General features: G+C 35.7%; 2 protein-coding genes across 2 annotated transcripts; one reads left to right on the top strand and one right to left on the bottom strand.

Moving 5' to 3' along the window:
- The first annotated feature begins 140 nt into the window (after positions 1-140).
- Positions 141-3,695, top strand: LOC6648908 (F-box/LRR-repeat protein 4). The gene is made up of 9 exons (XM_002071726.4): positions 141-1,190; positions 1,256-1,349; positions 1,429-1,633; positions 1,707-2,423; positions 2,490-2,599; positions 2,685-2,849; positions 2,931-3,288; positions 3,350-3,419; positions 3,486-3,695. Exons 1-9 carry the CDS (start codon positions 873-875, stop codon positions 3,558-3,560), a joined length of 2,112 nt encoding a protein of 703 aa, XP_002071762.2. The 5' UTR covers positions 141-872; the 3' UTR covers positions 3,561-3,695.
- A 463-nt stretch (positions 3,696-4,158) lies between these two features.
- Positions 4,159-8,698, bottom strand: LOC6648907. Its single transcript, XM_002071725.4, has 6 exons — positions 8,563-8,698; positions 7,376-8,284; positions 5,691-7,001; positions 5,437-5,622; positions 5,167-5,371; positions 4,159-5,101 (listed from the first exon to the last, which is right to left on the bottom strand). The coding sequence occupies exons 2-6, from the start codon at positions 8,251-8,253 to the stop codon at positions 4,487-4,489; spliced, it is 3,195 nt and encodes a 1,064-aa protein (XP_002071761.3). The 5' UTR covers positions 8,254-8,284; positions 8,563-8,698; the 3' UTR covers positions 4,159-4,486.
- Between the last annotated feature and the right edge of the window lie 14,276 nt (positions 8,699-22,974).

The following is a 22,974-nucleotide window of genomic DNA, read 5'->3' as shown; positions in this document are numbered from 1 at the left end:
ACATTAATTAATATTAACATTGTTAAATGTTTAACTGCAAATTAAATTAATTGCTACTTAAGTTAAGATGAGTGTGGATAAGTTATAGGGTATTTGTGATTCGTCGCTCAAAATTAAAAGTTGAAATTTTTTTGTTTAGTTTTCGTTTTCGTTTTGTTATCAAAATTAACAAGTAAATTTAGGTGCATAACGCAAAAATAAAAAAAGAACAACCACAACAAAGAAGGGGCGAAAGCAGAAAAGAAATCAGCAACTTGGTCGAAAGGAGAATTCATTAAAGTCAAAAACTGGCCCACCTCCAACACGAATAGAGCAGAAATCATTTCCATTCAACACCCCCCCAGCCCCCGCTCACAGAGTGCAGTGTCGCGCCAATATTAACGTAAACAAAGTGAAGAAAAACAACAGAAGTACAAGCGCAATTGGTATCAGGAGGAGGAGGAGAAGGATTACGATATATGTACTAATTGGATTAACATTTTACAAAACAGCTGCGGGTGAGGCCTAAGCCTGACAAAGCAACATCATCGACATCGACCAAAACCAAGACGAGCAGCAACGTGACCATTAGTTTTAACATTAACCTTGGCCTAAGCAGAATCAATCAGAAACGGGACACGCAAACGCAGTTAGAGTGGCTCAGACACTGGCATTGCAAAGAAGAGGACCAACGACTCTGGCTCGGTTATGCCCAACGGTCGGTACGGTGGCCCTGGAACGTGTCAGCGGAAGTGCGGCAACATTACCCATCTCTATCGCTCTCCAACGATACGCTGAGACTGACCTACGGTCTCGGCTTGGTGGCGGAGGTCGAGGAGGAGCCGGTAACGGAGAGGGAGTCGAAGGAGAGACAACTCAATTTGGCTACAATTATGTCTATGCTGGCCTATGCAGAATCAGCCACCAGCTCATCGAGCGACACCGAACCGGATGCCCAAGTCGATTTTACCACCATGCTGGTGCAACGTCAACGAGGTTGTGAAAGTGGCAGTAAGCTGCATACCACCGATGCCGACCAGGAGCAACAGGAGCAGGATCAGGGCTATTATCTTGAACAGTATGTACTTGGAGTACTCGACTTCAGTTCACAGTATGGCATCGATTATAGCATCTCGTATACGGCATCAAATGTGATTGGCAGGCCGACAAAATTTCCCGCCTATGGCGATTACCCGGAAACCTTTACCATGGTGAGTTCATTCAAAATAATGGTTATATTTTGAATTTGAATAAAATCTGGTTTTTAATCCATTAGCGCACATATGGCGACTGGTGGCAAAGAGCTCCATCGGCGACGCGTGATATTCAGCCCCAGAATATGCCTCCAATCGATACCCATGACTATATAGGTAATTCCAATTAACTCTTTATTTCTTCATCCTACATCCTATTCACTTGTGAGGGGTTTTGTTTTGTTTTGTTTTGCAGTTGTTTATTTTGAGGAGTTTGTAGTACCCACCGAAGTGGCAATTTTCGAGACGTTTAATCCTGGAGCCGTGGTACGCATTTGGGCCTATAGCATGACGAAACATTGGCACTGCCTTTGGGAGGCAACAGCCAAAGATCTCAATTATCTTTGTCATGACTCACGACGCTTTGCTCCGCCACTAAAGAAGACCTCGATCATAACCAAGTGAGTGATAATGGATAATTCTCTCATTTTGTATACACTATACTTTCTCCAACTTATTTACATTCATTCAAAGAACACTTCGGATTGAGTTTAATCATAGCAATCTAAATTACTATACGGAAATCGATGCCATCATGCTCTGTGGACGCACTGTCTCCCATCGGCGCATTCAAAATCTGCTAGGCAAGGCCCGAGCCCATTCACAAACACAGATATCCCTAGCAGCTTCAGCTCTAGGATCATCCTCGACAGCATTAGCTGTTGGTCATGGACCTATTAGCTGTAAATTGCGATCACTTAAATTCCAACCCATTTGTCGTAGCGATAATAATGCTGATGCTGATCCTGTAACTGGGGCATGTAAGAAATTCATCAATGATTTCATCAATAATGATCTCAGTCAGTTTCTATTGGATAATCGCTTGGCTAACGAAATGGTGGAGCAACAACAACAACAACAGCTGCAGGAGATGCAACTGACCCCGGCCAATGTTCATGCTCAGGCTGCCGCTCGTCGCATCTGTTTGACCGATTTGCCATTTGAGATATTATTGAAAATACTTAGCTATTTGGACTTACAATCATTGTTTCGTGTGGGTCAGGTGTCACGTATATTCTATGATATATCCACACATCCGTTGCTATATGTTGAGATTAACCTGAAGCCATATTGGCAATTGGCCAACTCGGAATTATTATGCACACTGGCACGTCGTGCCACAATTCTACGCAAATTGGATTTGTCTTGGTGCGGGGGTTTCGGTGATGTCTCACCCACCGAATTTAAGAAGTGAGTGTGATATTATCTAAATCCTCTATCTCTAATTTACCTGCCTAATATACTTATATTTAACAGATTTCTTACCCAGCGTGGCGATAATCTCACCCACCTGCGGCTAAACTCATGCAAATTTCTCAATGCCAGCTGCATCGAGACCGTGGGCATTGTCTGTGATAACTTAAATGGTAACCAATTAATAATCTTCTTTATCCCTAAAACCATGTGACTTGAGCCCAACTAATGCTCTCTCAATTTGTTTATCCATGCCAGAATTGAGCCTACGCAATTGTGCCACCGATCCTCCACTATTGAATTTCTCTTGTTTGGTCAATCTCAAGAATTTGGAGCGACTGGATCTCTTTCAGACTGCCTTCGAGACTGAGCTATTGCTGAGCATGCTTGAGGGCAATCGAAAGCTAAAACATTTAAATCTGGGTAAACCTAATTCAAAACTTACTGAATAATCCGAATCATAAATAAATGATTGTCTGTTTTGTGTGTGTGTGTGTGTGTCAGCTTTTTGTGGCGTATCGGTTAACATGGATAATGTGGCTGCCCATTTGGCCAACTATAATACGCAGCTTGTCTCCTTGGATATGTGGAAGGCTCATTTTCTAACAGCCCGTGGCTTGCAATCGCTCTCACATTGCCATCAGCTGGAGGAGCTGGATTTGGGCTGGTGTTTGCGTGAGGCCTCATTGGGCGATGGCCTATATCAGCTGTTGGTAAATTGCCCAAAGCTAAGGAAACTCTTTCTCTCAGCTGTACGCGGCACAACCGAGCACGATCTTCGTCATATTGCTCAGCTGGGCAAAAACCTCGAGCAATTGGATTTGATGGGCATATTAAATATAACACACGAACGTGTCTATGAGTATGTTGACTTAAATCAAGATATTCAAACCCCCATTTTGACATCTTTTATCTCTTTTTAGTATTTTGATTCATTGCCCCAAACTTCAATTGCTGGATTTAAGTTTTTGCGAGAACATTATGGATCGAGATGTGGGTGATATTTCTATCCCCATATATACACATCTTTTAATGTTAATCTATATCTTTTGTTTACAGTTTGATATTCTGGCGGATTGGTCCCGTTTGTTTAAGGTCAATATCAAGAGCAGCCGCATCTATGATCCAAGATAATGAACAATGTTGAGAGGTAGTCTGACCTCGTAGCTATTGTATATAGGTATATACAGAAATATATATTTATGATGTCTTCTTTGTATTCATATGTGTCTAGCAAAAATGTTAAAAATAAAATTGTTATGAGATATATATTCTTATGTAGTATATATATATATACAAATGTCTGTTTGCTATTCTAGGATTAGGAGATGTCCTGCTTGAATGGATTACAGTACACACAATAAAAGTAAATTCAAAGACTGTTTTTATCTTTGTTTTCTTTTCTCTTTTTTTTTTGTTTTTTATTCAATTTTGGACAATTTGTATATATAATATAATTTTGTTCTTGTGGCTAATTAATAGTTGCTTAGTTATTGTTTTATTAGAATTTGTCAGTATGACGAAAATTCATTTTGCAATGAAATGAAAAAAAAAAAAACAAAAAACCGAAAGGAAAAACAAAATAACTACTTGAAGACAGCAGTCCACTTCTTTCATAAACTTTGCGCCAAGACAATGAAAAAATAATCTAACAAAATTTAGATATAGGTATGTATTTCTGTATGTTTACGCTAACAGGAGCTGCAGTTAGTAACCGGAGTCTCAAGAGAAATTAAATTTTAGCTTGGCCCACAAGTTCGCAAGTATATTTCCCCTTTTAACCCTGTAAAAAGGTCAAAACGAACAAATTAATGTAATTACAAAAAAATTATAATATTACAAAAAAAGAAAAATATTTTTTTTTTCATTATCGAACTATTTTAAATGATTTAGCTTAATTTGATGTTGCTGATTGTTTGATTAGGCAACTAATAAATAAATTAGGATATTCCTTTTGAAGTGTGTGTGTGTGTGTGTTTGTTACTCCTTAAGATATCTTAAACTGGATTCCTCTCTATGCTCACTCTACTGCTCATCTCTCTCTCTCTCTCTCTCTGTGATCACATCCACAACTCTCCGCCGCATATTTCGAGTATCATCTTTTTACGGAAGTATTCCATATGCTCCTGAGAGAATGTAAGCTGCCTGTTTCGGGTTATATACTCGGCAAACATGCAACTAAAGACACCGCAATCGCTGCCATTTGTCTGCTGTGGTACATTCGGCACATTCTCAATGAGAAAATCACTCGTATCGAAAGGTTGTTTGCGTTTATCTATCGACTCCTCACGCAGATACGACTCCAGTGCATTGAGCACTGTTTGATTGGGTTTGCCCATGGAATCATAATAGCGTATAGTTTTGTTCTTCATATGTATGATGGCCATGCACCAATGTACACCGCCCACATGGACTGGCACCGGAATGATATCCATACTAAATAGATCCACTTTGCGTGTCCAACGTTTCACTCCATTGTGTCCGTTCTGCAATAGACGCGGCACAAAGAACGTATTCATGGCATAGACACTTGGCAGCTTGCCAGCCTTTCGTTGAGAGCGATCGGTAAGTAGGTTCATATAGAAATTGATAACCTCATCATTTAGCCACATGGATCCAATTAGTGTGCGTATATCGTTGCGGGTAATGTTCAAGCTGAATTTTGACACCAACACCTGTTGATGCACAATACGATACGATTAAATGTTTAGAAAGATTTATGTGTTTGTGTATGCTTCACCTGTTGTGGCGGTCCATGTATGAGCTCATTGTAACGTTTGTGCAGTTCATCCGTAATGGGCAGAAACTCGGGCTCCTTTTCCTCTTCAGAAGCTATTTGGAACGCATCAATCACAAAGATTGGCTTATGGGTCATACGATATTTCGATAAATTCTCCCGCAATCCCTGCTCGTAGGCACGACGCTCTTCTGTCGTCTTGGATGCCCTAAAAAATTAAACAAAATAGGAATAGGGATCGTTTCGGATATCATTTTGCTGTTTGTTACTCACGCCAACTGGGCCAATTCGCGACTATGATCGCTTTCCTGGCGCTGACGAGCGCATTTCTGATTAAAGGAGTCTTCGAAATCATCTTTAAAGAATATACAATTTTGGAAACGTCGCTGCAGTGCCTCCGTCTGTTGCAACATGCTCGATGATGGCGATACTGCAGTTTTATTGACAATTGAAGAACGGCTAGAGGATGTGTAAGAGCATGTTATTGGATCAATTGAATCGTCAATCATTGAAAATATATTGCTTACTTGGCCTTGGGCGTACTCAGGGATTTAGTTAGATCCCTTTCATCGTTTGAATCGTCATCTAGCTCAATGACACTATCGCCCAGACCACCAGTTGCAGTTGATGTGGGAGCTGCAGCAGCTGTAGTAAATTTCTTTGGCTTTGTCGTCGTGTAGGAACCACTGACACTGCCAGGACTGCTGCTGCTGCTGTTGCTAGAGCTGCTGCTGCATGCAGTACCGGCGGAGCTGCTATTAATTGTTGAGGCATGACTGGTGGCACTTGTCGCACTATTACAACGCATCAATGGAGGCGGTGGTGGTGTTGTAACCACACCCATGCCAATGGTCGTGCCCTTGTCCAACAATTTGGCATACTGCTCGCGTTCAATGCTGCTGACGGTAGACGATGATGTTGGATTGAGATGAAGACGTCCTGGCTTGTTTCTGTTCAATAGCCGACACCATTCGAGACTGCTGCTGTTGTTGTGGGCCGCTTCCTGATTAACCGCCTTGGGGATTCGATGAAGCGGCGGCGGTGGCGGCAGCGTTGAAAGCCGTGGTTTGTGGAGCGGTTGTGGTGGTGGTGGTGGCGGTGGTGCCGCCGGCGTTAGGGACTTTCGATGACTTAAATTTTGTATCAAATTGAGGTATTGCTCATGCTCGGAGCGCTGCTCTTCCTGCATGAGAAGAGTATCGGCCAAGCTAGATGCTGGACCTGTAATCGTCGTCTCCTGGGCGTGGGCATGAGACGCATGTGGTATATGGCCATTTGGAGTCATCTCTGGAAAGCCCTTGAAGCCGCCATTCGACGACTCGCCCAGACGCACTGCATCCGAGTACAGCATTTGGGGCCTTACCAACGATGATGGCGTTAACATTGGACAATTATCACGATGTTTAGCATCCCGGCGACTCATCGATCTCCGTCCAGCGCCAAATATGTCATACATGGAGTTTTGATTGGGCATCTCATCATCATCATCGGAAAGATCAATTACCACTTTCGCTGGATTAAAGTTAGAGTTCCGGACACGCGTCTGTGTAACGTTTGGAGGATTAAAAATGGATCGACGTGTCATAAAAGTTGGTGTTAATGGATTATTGAGGGCATCCTGCTGATGGTGTGGATAGATCTGAGACTGTAGTTGGGTAGCCTGCGATTGCGGCGCATGTATCTGTGACTGACTCCGCCGCTGCATCCGATCCCGATGATGCTCGGCCATTGTATGGTTTGACATCGAGCTGTAATCCTCAGAAGCTTCATTCGTTATGAACTTGGGAAATGTGTTGTCCACCCGACGATATTTAAAATTCCCGCCGTCGTCCTGATTGCTGATATTAAACAAATACATGAAACAAGAAAGAGTAATTTGATAAGTAAAATGCTTTAGTCGTACGGAAATTGCTAAGTCTTATCGATACTCGACAAAAATCGATATTTCCCAAAAAAAAAAAAATATATATAGATCAGCTGCTGAGTATTCGAATATCTTACTTTAAAATCTGGAAAAAAAAAATATGTATAGATATGTTGACAGAATCAATAGTTATAAATTGATAACATTAGCAATTGCTTGAAAGTGTCGTATCCTTCATGCATAGGACAAACCCATACAAAATTTTTTAGGGATTCGAGGATTCTCTAGGCTGGCATCGACCAATTCCACTATGCCCTCTGGAAATGGATTTATTAGGGGTTTACATACCGGCGCTTTCGAGCAGAACCTTGATTAGCTAATGCTCCGTTTCCACTGCCGACGATGTTGTTGTTGGCGGCACCTCTCGACTGCTGTTCGCTGTTTGGTGGAACAGATGACTCTTTAGCGCCACTTTGCCAGCTGGTAAAGATGTGACGTAGTCTATTGAACAGATCCAATCCCATCTGATTGCCTTCTTGATTCTCACTATTCGTCGCTGTTCCAGCTGCTGCTAGTGCTGCTGCTCTATTGATAGTGGCAGACAGACCCTCAAACTCTCGATCGATTTCCACAAGCACTGTCCAAGTCTCACAAGTGGTCTGCGAAAATGCTCTAGCCACAATTCGTTTGCGGACCTCGATCACTTTTTCGCGAAGCAGTAGAATTCCGTTGATATCTGATTCGATGCCGGATTGATGGGGATCGTTAAGAATATTAGAACAAATCTCACGAATCAATATAAATGTTTTGCGTATGCAATTTAATAGAGGATCATTTAAGACATCTTGCTCTTGCTGCACTGCAGCCCTTGATCCATGGCAATTAGTCAATGCTGGTGAAGGTGGAGTACGTGCGGGTGGGGGCAAATAGTTTTCCACAAATATGACGTTCGTATCCGTGGGTATGGCCTGATGCTGATGATGTTGATCTTCAAAGATGTCGTTGGTGGTGGTTGTCGGCAATGGCCATCTCTGTTCTGCATTGGCAAACAGCAGGAAGTTATCCTCCAGCTGCTGCTGCTGGTGATGATGGCTCAGAACCTCTTGTTCAGTTTCAAACTGCGGCACAATATTGTTGATCACGGGTGGGAAAGTTGGCGCAGTTTCATTGGCCACAAAATCGAATGTATTCAATCCGAAGCCGTCGTCATCGACATTTAGCGACATACGTATTCAGCTGTCCGTCCAAAATGTGTCTCTACAAGCACACAATATATACAAATAATTCAAATTTAATACAAATGATTGTCAGGATCCAATATATACATAGGTAAACGAAAATTTGAAGTTATTTGAGAGACATCTCAAAACCGGCGTTAATTTAGGCATTTTGTTTCGATTCGATTCTTGCTAACGCTGCTGCTGCCGCCGCCGCCGCCGCCGCCGATACTTGTCGTTTGTTTCTTGACTTCCCGCTTCGCATGTTATTTCGAAGTAATACAGTAATTTCGGATATTTTCATCTTACTCCACTTACCCAATGATTCACAGTATAAAACACTATCAAAGCGTATTGTTTTTAACTGCTTTACACATTAAATATTATAATACCACATACAAAAATTGGAAAAGAAAAGATGAAATAGAATCGCACCGAGAGTTGCCAGATTACTTAAGAGCTTCACTATGTCTGGCAACCTTTGAGTTTGAATGGCGTGCAAATTTTTTTTAATCTAACAAAAATACCAAAAATACTAAAAATACCAAAACCAAACAAATATGGGATACAATGCCTATATGGCACTACGAGGAAAAGCAGGATGACACTACACATTCATTGCTGGAAATTTATGTTTGTTCTCGCTACATATTTTTCACATCTGATAAACAATTTTTTACGCTACATAGGTAATCAATAAATATTCACAATATTCGCAACAATATTTTTAACTAAAAAAGCTAATACCACATACAAATTTAATTATGCGGGAGGAAGCAGTCTCCGCATTCTGTGATGGCTGTTGTTGTCGTTCTCTCTGCTCACGGCGTGGTTGAGGCACTATAAATCCTCTATAGATCTGCTCCAATTGCTCCATGGGCAGTGTCTCAATATTTGGTACAAAAACCATGCGTTCATTTAATTGTTTTATCATTTCAAAACGTTCCATACCTAAATTAAAGAAATACTGGCACCCAGTATTTTAGCCGGCTCCCAGTATTGCACCACCTTAACAGAGCTCTAAAAATGTTAACCAACAGGCTGCATTAACAGTCAAAGTTCTTGGCGCTTGACTTTATGAATGATCAAAATTATGTGCATACTTTTAGGCATAAACAGTTGAAATTTGTATTAAATATGTTAAATTGAAAGAAATTTGTAGTTTATTTGGTAAATTATCTGCTCATTCATATATACACATACAAATTGTGTTTTTCACGGCATACAATTTTTTTATATGAGCTTTTATTTAGGGGAATTGCAGAATTTAAAAGAACAACATAAGAAAATGAACAATGTTTTTGACAATTTATAAGTTTAACAATAAAAAAAGTAAGATATTTCTATACTTGGAATTCTTAATAGTTCACCTGGTGTACCTGGTGTAGAGCTTCTGTTTTTATTGAATCTATATTCTTCTATAGTCTTAGCTGTCTGACAAAAGTCACGAAGCTAAAGCTTAATAATACCATTTGATTTCTTTAAATATAATTAAAACTTCCTTTCAGCATAACAACAACTTAATTTCAAGGGCTTGAAATTTGCTAAACAAAAAAATTTAGTGATAAAAAATTTAGAAATGTCAATGAAATTCTTATGAATTCCATTAGTTTTTCCCTCGCATTCAGTTTGTTGGTCGTTTTGATAATTTTTAATTGTTTTACATTAAATGGAAAAATTAAAAGAGGCGATAAGAAATTTAAATATCAAAATGTCTTCCCTTTTCCTCCTCCTTCCATACAGAAATGGCAATTAAAAATCAACTAAAATGACCTCATCCCTATATAAGACGACATTCATTTATTCTCTTTGACTTGATGATGAATGAAAAACAAAAAAAACTCTTCTGCTCTGCGATTTGATTATGTTGAATGAATTATGATTAGATCGGATCGCCAATATATGCATAAAGTGGGAATTACGTGGGATCACGTATGCAGCAATCACACTTGACATGAAGATGAAGACGAAGAGGAAGACGAAGGCGAAGCAATTGAAGACAGTCATGACGAAAGAAGGAAGGAGAAGGAACAGTCAAACGGCTCTCAATTTCCTTTTGCCATAATTTTTGGCACTTTATGTGCGCACAGATAAGGTTCTGGGATTTGGGTTGTTATTTCGAGGTTTTTTTTCCTTTTTTTTTTTTTTTATTTTTTTTGGACTGACATTTCAAGTGTTTAGCGTTAAACGTTTCCTTTTGCGCCAAATATAAGGACCAAAGACTCGACTTCCTGTTTGCCCTGTGTTTTTTTTTTTCTAAACTCTCTTTAGGGCTTTGTTTTTTTGGGATATGAAGAGACTATATATAGGGTATATACCCCAATTAGTAATATAGGGTAACAAGAAGACAAGGGACGAACCGAAAACAACAATTGATATGCATTAGGGTGTTTGTACATTCGTTTTATTATCCTTTTCACGTCGACATTTTGCCACTTCACTTCCATTGACTTTTACTCAAATATCACTTGTGATCCTCGGCCTTCTTTCTCTCTCCATCTTTCTCTCTCTCTCTCTCTGTGTGTGTGCGCATTTTGTCTTGTCAAAAAAAAAAAAATACAATAAAAAAAAAAACACGAAATACAAACTCTCTCATCAGTAGGGGGTCGAGAGTTGCTGATTGGAAGAATTTCTTTTTCTCTAAGTGCATTTGTCTTTGCCCTGCACACATACACATATGCATGTGCATGTGTGTGTGTGTGTGTGTGTGTGTGTGTGTGTCTCCCCAGATACTTAGTTCAGCCCTTAGGAAATAAATACTTCATTGATTATGTTAATATGTCGAAGAAGATTTCGTCTCGGACTTACCTTATCTTTGACTCTGGTTCTGCTCTGTTTGTTCTTTCATGCGGTGTTTGTATGATACCCTGCAGAAGAGAGACACAGAGCATTTTAGGTTTGTTCAAATTTAATCCTTTTTAAAATACAATGACTTACTTTTACTTTTTCTTTCCAAATATTTGTATTAATTTTAAGAAGAATAATTGTTTTATTATTATTTATTATTATGTAATTATTAGCAAACTAAATTATTAAAGTAGACTATTTTCAATTAGTATTCAAATGAAATTTTCAATTTTAGTTTAATTAACGTTTTCTTTACATTAAAAGTTCAGTGGTAAATTAACAAATTAAAATTCAGCGATGGATTGAAAAGTTATTACTAACTTAATTTAAATTACAAAAATTTGTTTTAAAAAAACAAACAATTTGAAGTTCTATCTTAAATTTTAAAAATGGTTGTAAATCTTTTTATTTTTCAATTAATTAAGTAGATGAAAATTTAAGAACAAAACTACAGAATTGTATGATGTAAAATTTAAAGAAGAAGAATTTTTTATTAATTTGAAATTTATTTTTAACTAATTCAAATTCTGTTCAAAATAAAATCAATTTCAGTGTATGGAATGACTTTTTAAAATTAAAATTGAAAATTCTTTCTTTCTTTCTTTCTTTTCATTAAATTTTCAATTAGTATGTAAACTTTAAAGTTAACAAAAATACTAAATTTCAGGGCATTTTATTATTATTTTTATTATTTTTTTTTTTAAATCAATTTTAATTTCCATTTAAAAAATAATAAATTTCAGTGCATGAACGAAATTTTTAAAAATTGAAAAATAAATTTGAAAATTCTGTACACAAGATGTCGCTAGCTAAATTGAGCTGAATTGAAATATCAGTTTTTTAACTTCATTTTGAATTTTTAAGTATAGTATATAAATTATTCAAGGACTTTTTGAAATCAGTTAAATATGTTTTTCAATTTTTAAATTTATATACATATATGTACATATATATGTATTCTTTTTAAATGGTATTTTTAGGGTTTTATTGATTCTGCTTCTTTGACTTGTGATAGTTCAAGTACAAGGTAGCTTGACGTCGTTATCCCAAATTCTGGTATAACATTTCGTTTCATAATCTTGAGTTGTGTTGACAATTTTCCATTCCATGGCTATGGGAGATTTTCCAGGGACACACACACAAACACACACACTGGGGCAGGGACACCACACATGTTCACACGAGATTTTGTGTGTGTGTGTGTGTGTGTGTTTTTTTTGTGGGTAATTATATATGTTGATCAGTTTCTCAATCGTTTAAGTCGTTTACATACAAATCTGTTTTATTTTATAGATTCTTATGCATTTTGTTTTCTTTTTGTGTAGTAAAGTAGTAGGTAAGGTTAGGATTCGATGATGATGATGAGTGGAAAATACCATAATGATGGAAAGGGATTTTCCATGGGATTACTTAAGTAAAATTTAGGTAACTTGCTTCAAATAGTTAGATTGTCATCAATCAAATATAAAACAAATTCAAATATGTCTAAACGATTTTCGAATTCTTATTTTTGTGCCTTAGTCTCGTTGGTCTCCTTGAACCCTTAGGCAGGATCAAATCATCTGTGACTCTTTGAAGTGGGTAAGTGGATACTCGTCTAGCACTTTGAGCTGTCATTCGTTTGTAATAAATATCAAGTAGAATGAATGTAGGGAAAGATCTCGACTGATCCGTGAATGCGTTCCTCATGTGCACGGCACGTTTTTGGGAAATGAAGCAATTAAAATATATGTATGTACATATGTATGTATATATATATATACATTTTGTCGCGGTGGGCGTGCCTCATTCTGTTTTTCAAGAATGAAAATTATTGTTAACACATGTTGGGGATGGAGATCGAGACAATGCGTTGGCATATGGATACCGATTCAGTTACTGAATAGGCTATAACTCTATCTTTACCTTATTCTCTCCCCCTTGCCCCTTTACCACCCCTCTCTTATGCCATTGTCTGTGTAGTAAAGTTCAATAACATTTTATGCCATAATTTGCTTAAAGGGACTATACAAAATTGAAATTGAAGAGGGAATGGCGCGACTTCCTTCCGCAAAGCAGACTTCCTTCCATTATAATACAAAAAATAAAAAAGAAGAAAAAACAAAACAAAACATTCAAGAAAACAAAACAAAAAAAAAACAAAAACCAGCAACCGGGGGGGAAAAGCTTTCATACGCAGATGAGGATGAGAATAAAAGCCCAAAGAGTACACAAGATCGGTATGCGTAAGAGACAAAGAGAGTGAGAGAGGAAGAGAGAGACTCTCCACTCATGTCTCGGAATCTCAATCGGGATCTGTGGCACATAAAACATGTTAATGTTGCAAGCTGCAATTTTTACTTACTCCGCAGCCGTCGTCATCCTCCGTTTCTGTCCTCCTTGTCCTCCTCGTGGTCTTCGTTGTCATCGTCTCGCCTTCAATTTGGTCGTCTGCTTTTGCTTTTGCTTTTGATGATGCTTTTTGTTATACCCTAACTGACAATGGAATATCCCCTACACTTAAGTCATTCATTTGAACTTCACTCAGACTTAAGACTGCCTAAGAAGGCATTCACCTTAACTGCCAATGCGCTATTCCTTCAAACTAGTTCTAAAGCTCTGCTCTATATCCCAAACCTAATAATGGATAATGATTGTACAAACTTACTCCTAGGATGGTCGGAAATTAGTTATTAAGGTTCAATTTATGACTAAATACATTTCACCTTTCTCTTTTTAAGATGAACCACAAACTTTTACACTGCAACTGAATGTCAAAATTGATCTAATTTTCTAACTTTACTTTAAACTTTTGAGTATTAGGCGACACAACCATCCTAATATGGTAAGTTCATAAAAAGCTATCAGCAAAAAAGTTATAAAAGACTATCATATCCATAACGCAAAAACTAGTTGAGAATTACAACTAAAAAAAATAATGGCAAAGCTTTCCAAGAGCTTATTTTGAAAATTTTACTTGATGCAAGTCAATTTGAGAATTCAATTAACAAAAACCTTTGCCAAATTGTTTAGAAAATAACATTTAATATAGTTTTACAGAAATTATTAAGATAAATCATCAAGGTGAATTTAGTTTTTTAAATATTTAAATATAAATTTATTATTTCTTCTTCTGCCTCGCCTTTCATTGTTGTAATCCTTAAATTCTTTTGGGTTACCTAAATAAGTTTCAATTTATGTGTGACAATTGAGTTTGAAAGAAATTTACAAATAATTCCTTTTATTTGGCAAATGACAATTGTATTTTTTAATGATTTAATAATTTTTTTTTCTTTTAGAACTTTTCTTTAACTTAAGGAAATAACATTATCTACTTTCTAATGCTGCTTTAAATTTATTTGTACAAATTGAATTTTATATATTTATTAAGAGAAAAGTATAAATAATTTTTCATTGCAAATGAATTTTGGTGAATATAAATTGTATCCTCAATGGAAAAATTTAAAAACTAACTTTAGATTCATAATCACCCTAGCAAAAAACAAAATTTGATCAAAATCCCCATCATGTTTAGACATAAAGATTAATTCTGAATCCGCCATGAGTTAATGTGTTAAGGTCCTTCTATTATCCTTACAATGACACTCTAAAATTATTAGTTATATTCAAATCAGTAAAAAACTCTTACAACAAACTTACATACTAATTTTATATCGCATTTTAGTGTTTTTTAGTGTTTGCATAATTTAAAAGTAAGTATTTACATATATTGAAAATAATCTTTTTTAAAAAGTCTTTTACAGGTTTGCTAAAGATTTTAATAATTCATAAATTAAATTATGGAAACTAGACCCTAAATGTTAACAAGTAATACCAATAATTTTATTCCTCAAACCAACAGAATAGATCGGTTACAATTTTTTGATTTGTGAAAATCTCAATTCTCCATAGCCATCTTGAAGTGAATAAGAAAACAGTGACACGGATCCAATGCACTAGATCTAACAGGATATTCCATACAAACTGGTTAGTCAATCGATTGCTAAGATTTTGACCACAAAGAAAACCTTTAAAACGATTACAATTCACCTTTCTCTTATTAAGATGAATTACATATTGAACATGATTTGTGTACAAAAATTTACAGACTTAACAATTTATAACGTTTCTACAGATCATCCAAATGTTCAAATGAACATTTAAGATATATTAATTCTAATATCGAATATATGTATATATACCACATAATCTATATAGATTCTAATTGAGTAAGTTGCTTGGTATTTTCACTGGCTAAATGAAGAATGTGATGAAATTTCTAAAATTGTTCCAAAAACCATTACAAGACCTATCGTTTTAAAGACCCAAAACTTGAGCCTTAAAGTATGCAAAGGAATTGCATTTCTCTGTTGTCAAGAACTGAAATTGAAGGGATTCAAACAATTCTTTTTCAAATATTTACAAAAAATAACCTCTCATGAGGGGAAAGAAATTATATACATTGACGTTTCTTCGATTTTGTTTGAGAATATGTTGTCTTATACATACATTTGTGAGTGTATATACAATTCGCTGTTAATTAGTTAAGTAGGATGGCAAATTTTGTTGTTGTTGCCTTTTTTTTTTGTTCGCAACTAACCGGACTCGAAGCTATATAGCTTTATATCGTCTCGTTCTTTAAGTAAGTGTGAGCATGTGTGCGAGTGTGTATGGTGTGTGTGTGTGTGTGTGTGTGTGTGTGTGTGTGTGTGTGCTTACAACATAATTTTAATTTATAGCGTCTGTTCCAGTGGCAAGTACAGTTGAGGTTGAGGTTGCAATAGGCAATCCAACAGCAACAGCAACAGGCGTCTGGTTTCTTCTCTCCGATGATTCAGGAGAATCGTATCGGAGGGCAAAGGAGAAGAATGGAAAAGGAGGATGAAAGCGAAGCTCGTATAGAAACAAGAACCAAAACAAAAGCACAAAAATATATACACAGAATACAATGCCCCCTCCGATACTCTCTATCTCTCTCTCTCTCTCTTACTCTTTCTCTGTCTGACTGGCGACCCTACGCCTAGTTGATGGATGATGAGACGCCGTGTCTGGAAACGAGGTTTCCTCTTTTATTTTTTGTTGTTTCTTATTATTATTTTTATTTGATACCTAGTTGAAAGTTTCTCGACGTTGTTATTTCTTTTTGTTTTTTAGTGTAACACACTTCTGTGTGTTGGGTAGGTAGAACAGCTGTCGCTCTAGTTTTGCGACAACGACGACGAGGCCAGAGAGCAACGTGAATGAAACAAGTTTTCTTTCGGGGGTAATCATGTCCAGGTTTCGAGGTCCAAGTCCAAGTCCAAGTCCAGGGTCCCGGGGTCCAGGGCATGAGACGTCGATTGCCGTTTATTAGTCGCTTGTTTCGTGCTCAAATTATGATCAGAAATTGGGTAATTCGGATTGACTACAAATGCATTTGCTTTGGGCTATATTTGGCCATCCCCCATATGGTGGTGTGCCCTAACCCCCTCCCCCCCAGGCCCCTTTTTTCATCATTATTAACATCCATAATTTCCTCACCCTGTCCCTCTCTGTACCACATTTCTCTGCCAACAAAATCATCAAATACAGTTGCTGAAATTGTAAATGGTTCAAGCTCACGCAATCACATTGTGGCCCATTGAAGTATCTACACACACAAACACACACACACACACAAAGATGTTGAATGTATCTGATTAAGATCGATCTGCATTTAGCTTAAAATTCAAAAAAATTTCTTTAAATTTTAGAGCAAATAATTACCATAAAGAAAAAAGAACTTTTGCCAAATTATAATTTTTAAAGTTTTCAATAGTTTTCAAAAATGAAAAAATTTTAGGATTTTCTTTCACTATTTACTATAATTTTAAAAAATTGGCTTAAAACACATTTTCAATTTTAGTCAAAAAAAAAAAAAAAAAATCCAAAATCCAAATTATGAATGAAGTCGTGACTAGAACTTCATCTTTACTGAATCTAGCGCCGGATTAAATTTAAGTTTCAGACTAAAGTTAGTTAGAGTTATCCTTACCGTCAACTAGATACCCTTTTGTTTTTTACTTTTTGAATAGTCCTTGTACCAAAAAAAAAAAAACTTAATTTCAATAACTCTTTCCGTTTTCGAATGATAATTTTTTTAAAGAAGCCAGGCTGAAGCAATTAAAAAAATTCAAAAAAAAAAAAATTTTTTAGAAAATAAAAAGATCACTTTTAAATGTGAGAGTTAAGACATGAATGAAAATCGGTCAAAAACGTTTTAAACATACATTTTTTGTCAATCTACTTAATTTTCAAATTATATTTTGCCAATTTCGATCTTATTTTAAATACAGTAGAATCCGGTTATAACGAATCCGCCTTTAACGCCCGTCCGGTCGACTAAAGTTCGATGAGTGATTGGTTGGTCCCAATACAAACTTATATGAAAGGGTCTCCGGTCGTTATAACCGGATTCCACTGTAGTGATATATCAATTAAATTGCAATTTAATCAATTTTAAAATGATATTAAACACTTGGATTAAACACTCAATCCGAAAACTGTCAAAATTTTAGTTTTTGAGGATTAAAGATTACTTTCTTTAAAAAAAAAAACATTCAAATATTCCTTAAAGAGTATTCTAATGGAATTGACTTCCCAAAAAACTTACTGACTCACGCAAAACATATTTCAACACCAATCGATTCGAAATCTATATGCAATTCTCGATCTAATCTAACCTAAGTAAATAATAATATTTGCAATATTAAATAAACTATCATTGAAATTAGTTTGTCTCATGTGAAATAACAGAAAACATTTATTTAGATAATCTTTATGATATGGAGAAACGATTTCAATATTTTGTTTCTTTGGCAGTTTTTTTTTATACTTACAAACTATGTACATACATATGTACATATATAATATATAGATATATCCAAGTATGTGGGTATTTTATTTGGTAAATGATTGATCAGTTCACTATGCTGAACTGATATTTGCAGTTGGCTTTTGTGTAGTTGCGCCTTATGATTGATGGCTTATAATTTTCTTACTTTCTTTGAAGTGGATTTGCTTTCTTGTGATGTATGGGAAGGGGAGGGATTTTGTTTCCATTGAACCCATAACCACCCACCCTCGGTCTCTCTCTGTCTCTCTCTCTCTCTCCCTCTTTGCCTGTCCCTCTTGACTCGTGTCATTCGTGGTGAAATATGCATAAATAGTTGTTTGAAAGAATTTCAATTAGCCACAGCTGGTTAGATGGGGAGGGATTAGGTTCAGGTATTTCCAAAAAAAAAAAGAAAAAGAAAGAAAAGGTGCAAAAACGAACAAACAGACCGCAAAAGATAAGGGCCTAAAAACAATTTTTAATTTCATACCACTTACCAAATCGACAGATGAACTGAAAATTTTAGTCAATTATTTTCTTTTCATTTTAAGGATTTTACCATTTGTGTCTTTCTTCATTTATTTATTTCACAGATTTTGAATTGTATTCAATATTCATAATATTTTAAGACTAGTTTCGATTAGAATTGAGCAAAAATTTCAAATTTTTCTTTAAATAAATCTATAAAAAAAAGAAAGAAAAATGGTTCAATTTATATGCTATGAGATCAACCCACAAAGATTTCAATTTTACTTTCACATTTCATAATGAACTGGATTTAGGACTGGACTGGATTTTTGAAAACGATTCGAAAACGTTTTTCTGTCTGCCTAAAAGGTATTTTCTAGTACATATATTTCGAAATGGGTTTCGAACTATTTGACTTACCATATTTAAACTTTTCCTTGTTATTGCTTTTTACCAATTTAGACAGTTGTAAAATTAAGATCTAATCTAATTCAATTGAATCTGATTTTACAGCCAGAATCGGAATAGCCCTTAAGCTGGATTAAATGGGCTCTGAAAAGAGTTTTGATCACTGATTAAGGTTGATTCATTATTTATGCATTGATCAAAATATTGCCTAAGCAAAATCAATAAATTGATACAAATAAAAATTTCAAAAAATTTCAAAAAATACTAAAAAAAGAAACTCCTATTTTTGTAACTCTGTAATCTTGCCAAATTTGAACTGATTTTTAAATATAGAACATCTCTTTTCAAAGCTTTTAAATTCTATTTATATATTTGAAATTTCAGTCCCCAAATCATTGAGTTATCTTTTCTAGATAGACAAAAAATGCTAAAGAACAGCAAAGTATTCCAATAAAGTTTTAATTTTCAGTAAATTTTTGGAGTATATTAAACATTTTTTAAGTTAGATTTCATTTTTTAATCTGCAACTAAAACATCGACAATTTAATTCCTTTATGAACTGATTACGCCCCAGAAAAATGTCGTCCCTGTTGTCTAATATCCTTTGTTCTAGCAGATGAATCGCCTCTTGGCCTCTTCACCTCTTCGCCTCTTTGACTTCCACATAACACCCACAATCTTATGGAATCATACCTTAAGAATAAAAAATTCGCTGATGGAAGTAATGACTGTATCTCTCGCTTGACTTGCAGATAAAAGCTGGCTGGTAGCATCCTTGGTACCTTCTGCGTCCTTCCGATTCCTCTCGTCTTAAAAGGAATAACAGACCGACTTAATAATACACCAAGTCACTACTTGGACCATTTACATACATTCGCAGGATTTGAATTAACCAGTTGACTAATTGTAAGATAAAAATATTTCAAAATTGTTGTTAGGTTCCAAGTTAAGAGAAGACTCAACAAATAGATGAAATGTCTTTGAATGTCTTATCTTGATTCCATTCAGGGCTATATGTCATTACATTGATCCATAAAAAAGACCTCTAACAAAAACCAAATATGTTTTTGGTACTATATTCCCAACGAATTTCAGATTTTATGCCAATATATTATGTTGAAGTTAGTAGCTACTAGTATATCTTTAACATAATGTAAAACTCTCTTCTGAATTTCATAACAAAGTTTAGTTAAACATAATTTATAACTCAGAGATTGCATTTGAAATTTCTTAGAGTGTATCTCAGCAGAAATTTGTCCAAAAAACTTTGCCCTCCCGCTATGTACGCTGAATTGAAACAAAAAACAACAACAAAACACAAGGACACAAATGCGCAATGATCTTTCAGGTAAACTCATCGATCCATTCAACCATTCAGCCATCTAAGTAGACGGTTAGAAACAATGTTGTGTTGCATATGTAAGTACCTCCTAGGGATGATGTCCAATGCCCTGGACACAGCGTTCGTTGTCTTACTTAAGTTGTCAACGAACTGAAAAGGTGTTACAACCCAATGTGAAAGAAAACAAAACTGCGGTCAGAGGATGAGCCCATCGTCAGCCAAGTGAGAATTGTAATTAGCATTTCATGAAAAAAGGAGACGGAGAGGAGAGGTATGGTTCGGGAGCCTGTTTTGTTTCACCGCAAGGGGCAAGCCCTTAAGTAAAACTGGACTTTTGTAGACTGTGAAGTGGAAGGACAAGGTGATACAATTTTGTTTCTTTTCTTTTCTTTTTGAAATTTACATGATCTCGAAAGTGTATGCGATGTAAGAAAAAAATCTCAGCTGCTGAGTTGAATGTTTGCTTTTGTGAGCATGTGGCAATAGTTTAGACAGTAGTAGTCATAGTCATCCGGTCATTAGCACAATGATCACAACCTCCTTGACCTGCCGCGCCCCCCATTTCAATGTGGAGCTCGAAAACTTCTTCCACAAGGGGGCCAAAGTTCAGACTTTCTTTCATCGCGTTGGTAACCACATACATATAAAGTACAGATAGATAGGCTGACAGACAAACTGTACGTCTACATACATACACACAAACATATATATGTACATATGTGTGTAATTTTGTTTGCGTTGGGCTGAACTAAAAAAGAAAGAATATAAAAATGATATGTATGATATATTTGATATTGGCGGTTGTCGACTGTGGATTGCCCTCTATTTAATGTACCTAATTGATGGATCTCCTTGGATGGATTTCATTATTATTAGCAGTTCAATGTTAATTTCGAAGAATTATTGAAAATTTTTGAGGCAAAATAAGAGTTTTACATTCAATAAATAGAAATTAACCCCCTAAGGCTCGTGAGTTTTTAATCGATTGCCATAAAATAAGTATAACAAACAATGCAAACTAATATTGTTTTCAAAATTAATTCAAGTTAGGAATAAACGAATAAAACTTTTTACATTACATTAAATAATTTCCCAAATGATTTAGAAAATGGTCAGAATTAATGATTTTATGGTAAATATTTACTTAAGCTACTCGAGATTTCAGTGTTGAAAAGTGAACAAATCGGCTAAAGCTAGATTTCAGTGTTAGCAACTGCTGTTTTTTTTTATATGGCGCGTTGTTTAACCGCCCTGGCAGCCAAATATTTTACTCTGAATTATTGAATTACGGAATTATCGACTACTCTGACAGCCGATTTAATCTAAACTCAACAATATTTGTTTCGTTTGTTGAGAATAGTGCGAACAAAAGTTTCAAAAAAACCCCCGTGTATTCGAGTATCCGAAATTTGGCATCTGGCAACACTATCTCAAAATTTGAAAGCTTCTTTTAGCAGGAAATAGCTACTTTAAGCTATAATCCCGATAAAACATAATTTCTCTTTTGCTTATTACACAAAAACTACATAATAAATCGCCAAGGCGCATCTGAGGTCATGCTCTCTTCGTTTCTCTTTCGTTTGATACCAAATTTATGTAGTTTAAGCGCGTTTTGGGGCCGAGTAACTTAAGTAAATATTTACCCTAAAAGTGTTCATGATCAGAAATTGAGCTCATTCGATTCGATATTATCAGAAATTTTATAAATTGCTGAAAATGTGAAATGAAATAAATATACATATTAAAGTCACTCTAAATGATTTCAAAAACTTTTCCATATTATCCTTTCCTTTTAAAAGTCTCGCTTAATATTTGATCACGTTTATTACGATCTAGATTTTAAGCAATTCTTAAAAACTTGGCCTCATCATCTCTTTGTCTGTCAATGAATATACCCTTTGAAATCAAGAGGAGCCCATGCAATGTATAGAGGGTATAAAATGAAAAAGCATTTATAGAATTGTATCTGCTTTTCTCTATTTTTTTTTTTTTTTTGTTTTGCTTTTCTTTTTTGATGATGAGCAACAAACAGCTGACGAGAACATACACATCTCATCATTTTTACGTCTTCTTCCTCTTCTGCTAGTGATAATGATGATTAAATTTACCGTGCGACAGAAAATACAAAAAAAAAACAAAAAAATAAAGTGTCGCCAACAAAATGTCAATGAACCCAACAAAAAAATTAGAAAGAAATGCCGCATATTATTGAAATATTGAAAGCCAACAAGCCAAAGCAGAGCACACACACACCACACACACACACACATATACACGGCCCCAAACTTACTTACGAGTACCTCATGTTGTGTCTTTTATCACCAGGCGCCCAAGTTTTTTTTTCGGTGATTTTTAAACATTTCTCAGCTATTTCTATACTTACTTGCTTCTTGCTCGCTGTTGCCTCTAACATATCAATAAACCAAAAGGCATTTATGTAGTATATTTAACCACAACGGCATTTGTTTTAGCCATTACAAAACCTAAGAAATTCTTTGCCAAACTCTGGTTTTGTTCAGCAGGATAACTAAGAATTGGAGAATACTTAGGTACATATATCATTATTCATTGGCTTTCCCGTCATATATATTTAGTAAAAACATCAACAGAACTTAACGCTATCCAAAAAGTTACTACAAAACGAGAGCTAAAAGAACTTGAAATCATATTTCAAGGCAAATTAAAAGATTGATTCTGTTATCTAGTTGTTAAGTTGATATATGTATTAGACTTAGAACTAGAACTGATTTTTTAATCATTCAATTTCTATGATGATAAATTAACTTGGATAAAGTTTAATTTAAAGCATCTTAAAATTTTTCTTAGCGCATTA

The sequence above is a fragment of the Drosophila willistoni genome, assembly GCF_018902025.1.
Source record: "Drosophila willistoni isolate 14030-0811.24 chromosome XL unlocalized genomic scaffold, UCI_dwil_1.1 Seg141, whole genome shotgun sequence".
Taxonomy (NCBI): Eukaryota; Metazoa; Arthropoda; class Insecta; order Diptera; family Drosophilidae; genus Drosophila; species Drosophila willistoni.
This window is presented reverse-complemented; position numbering and strand designations above follow the sequence as displayed.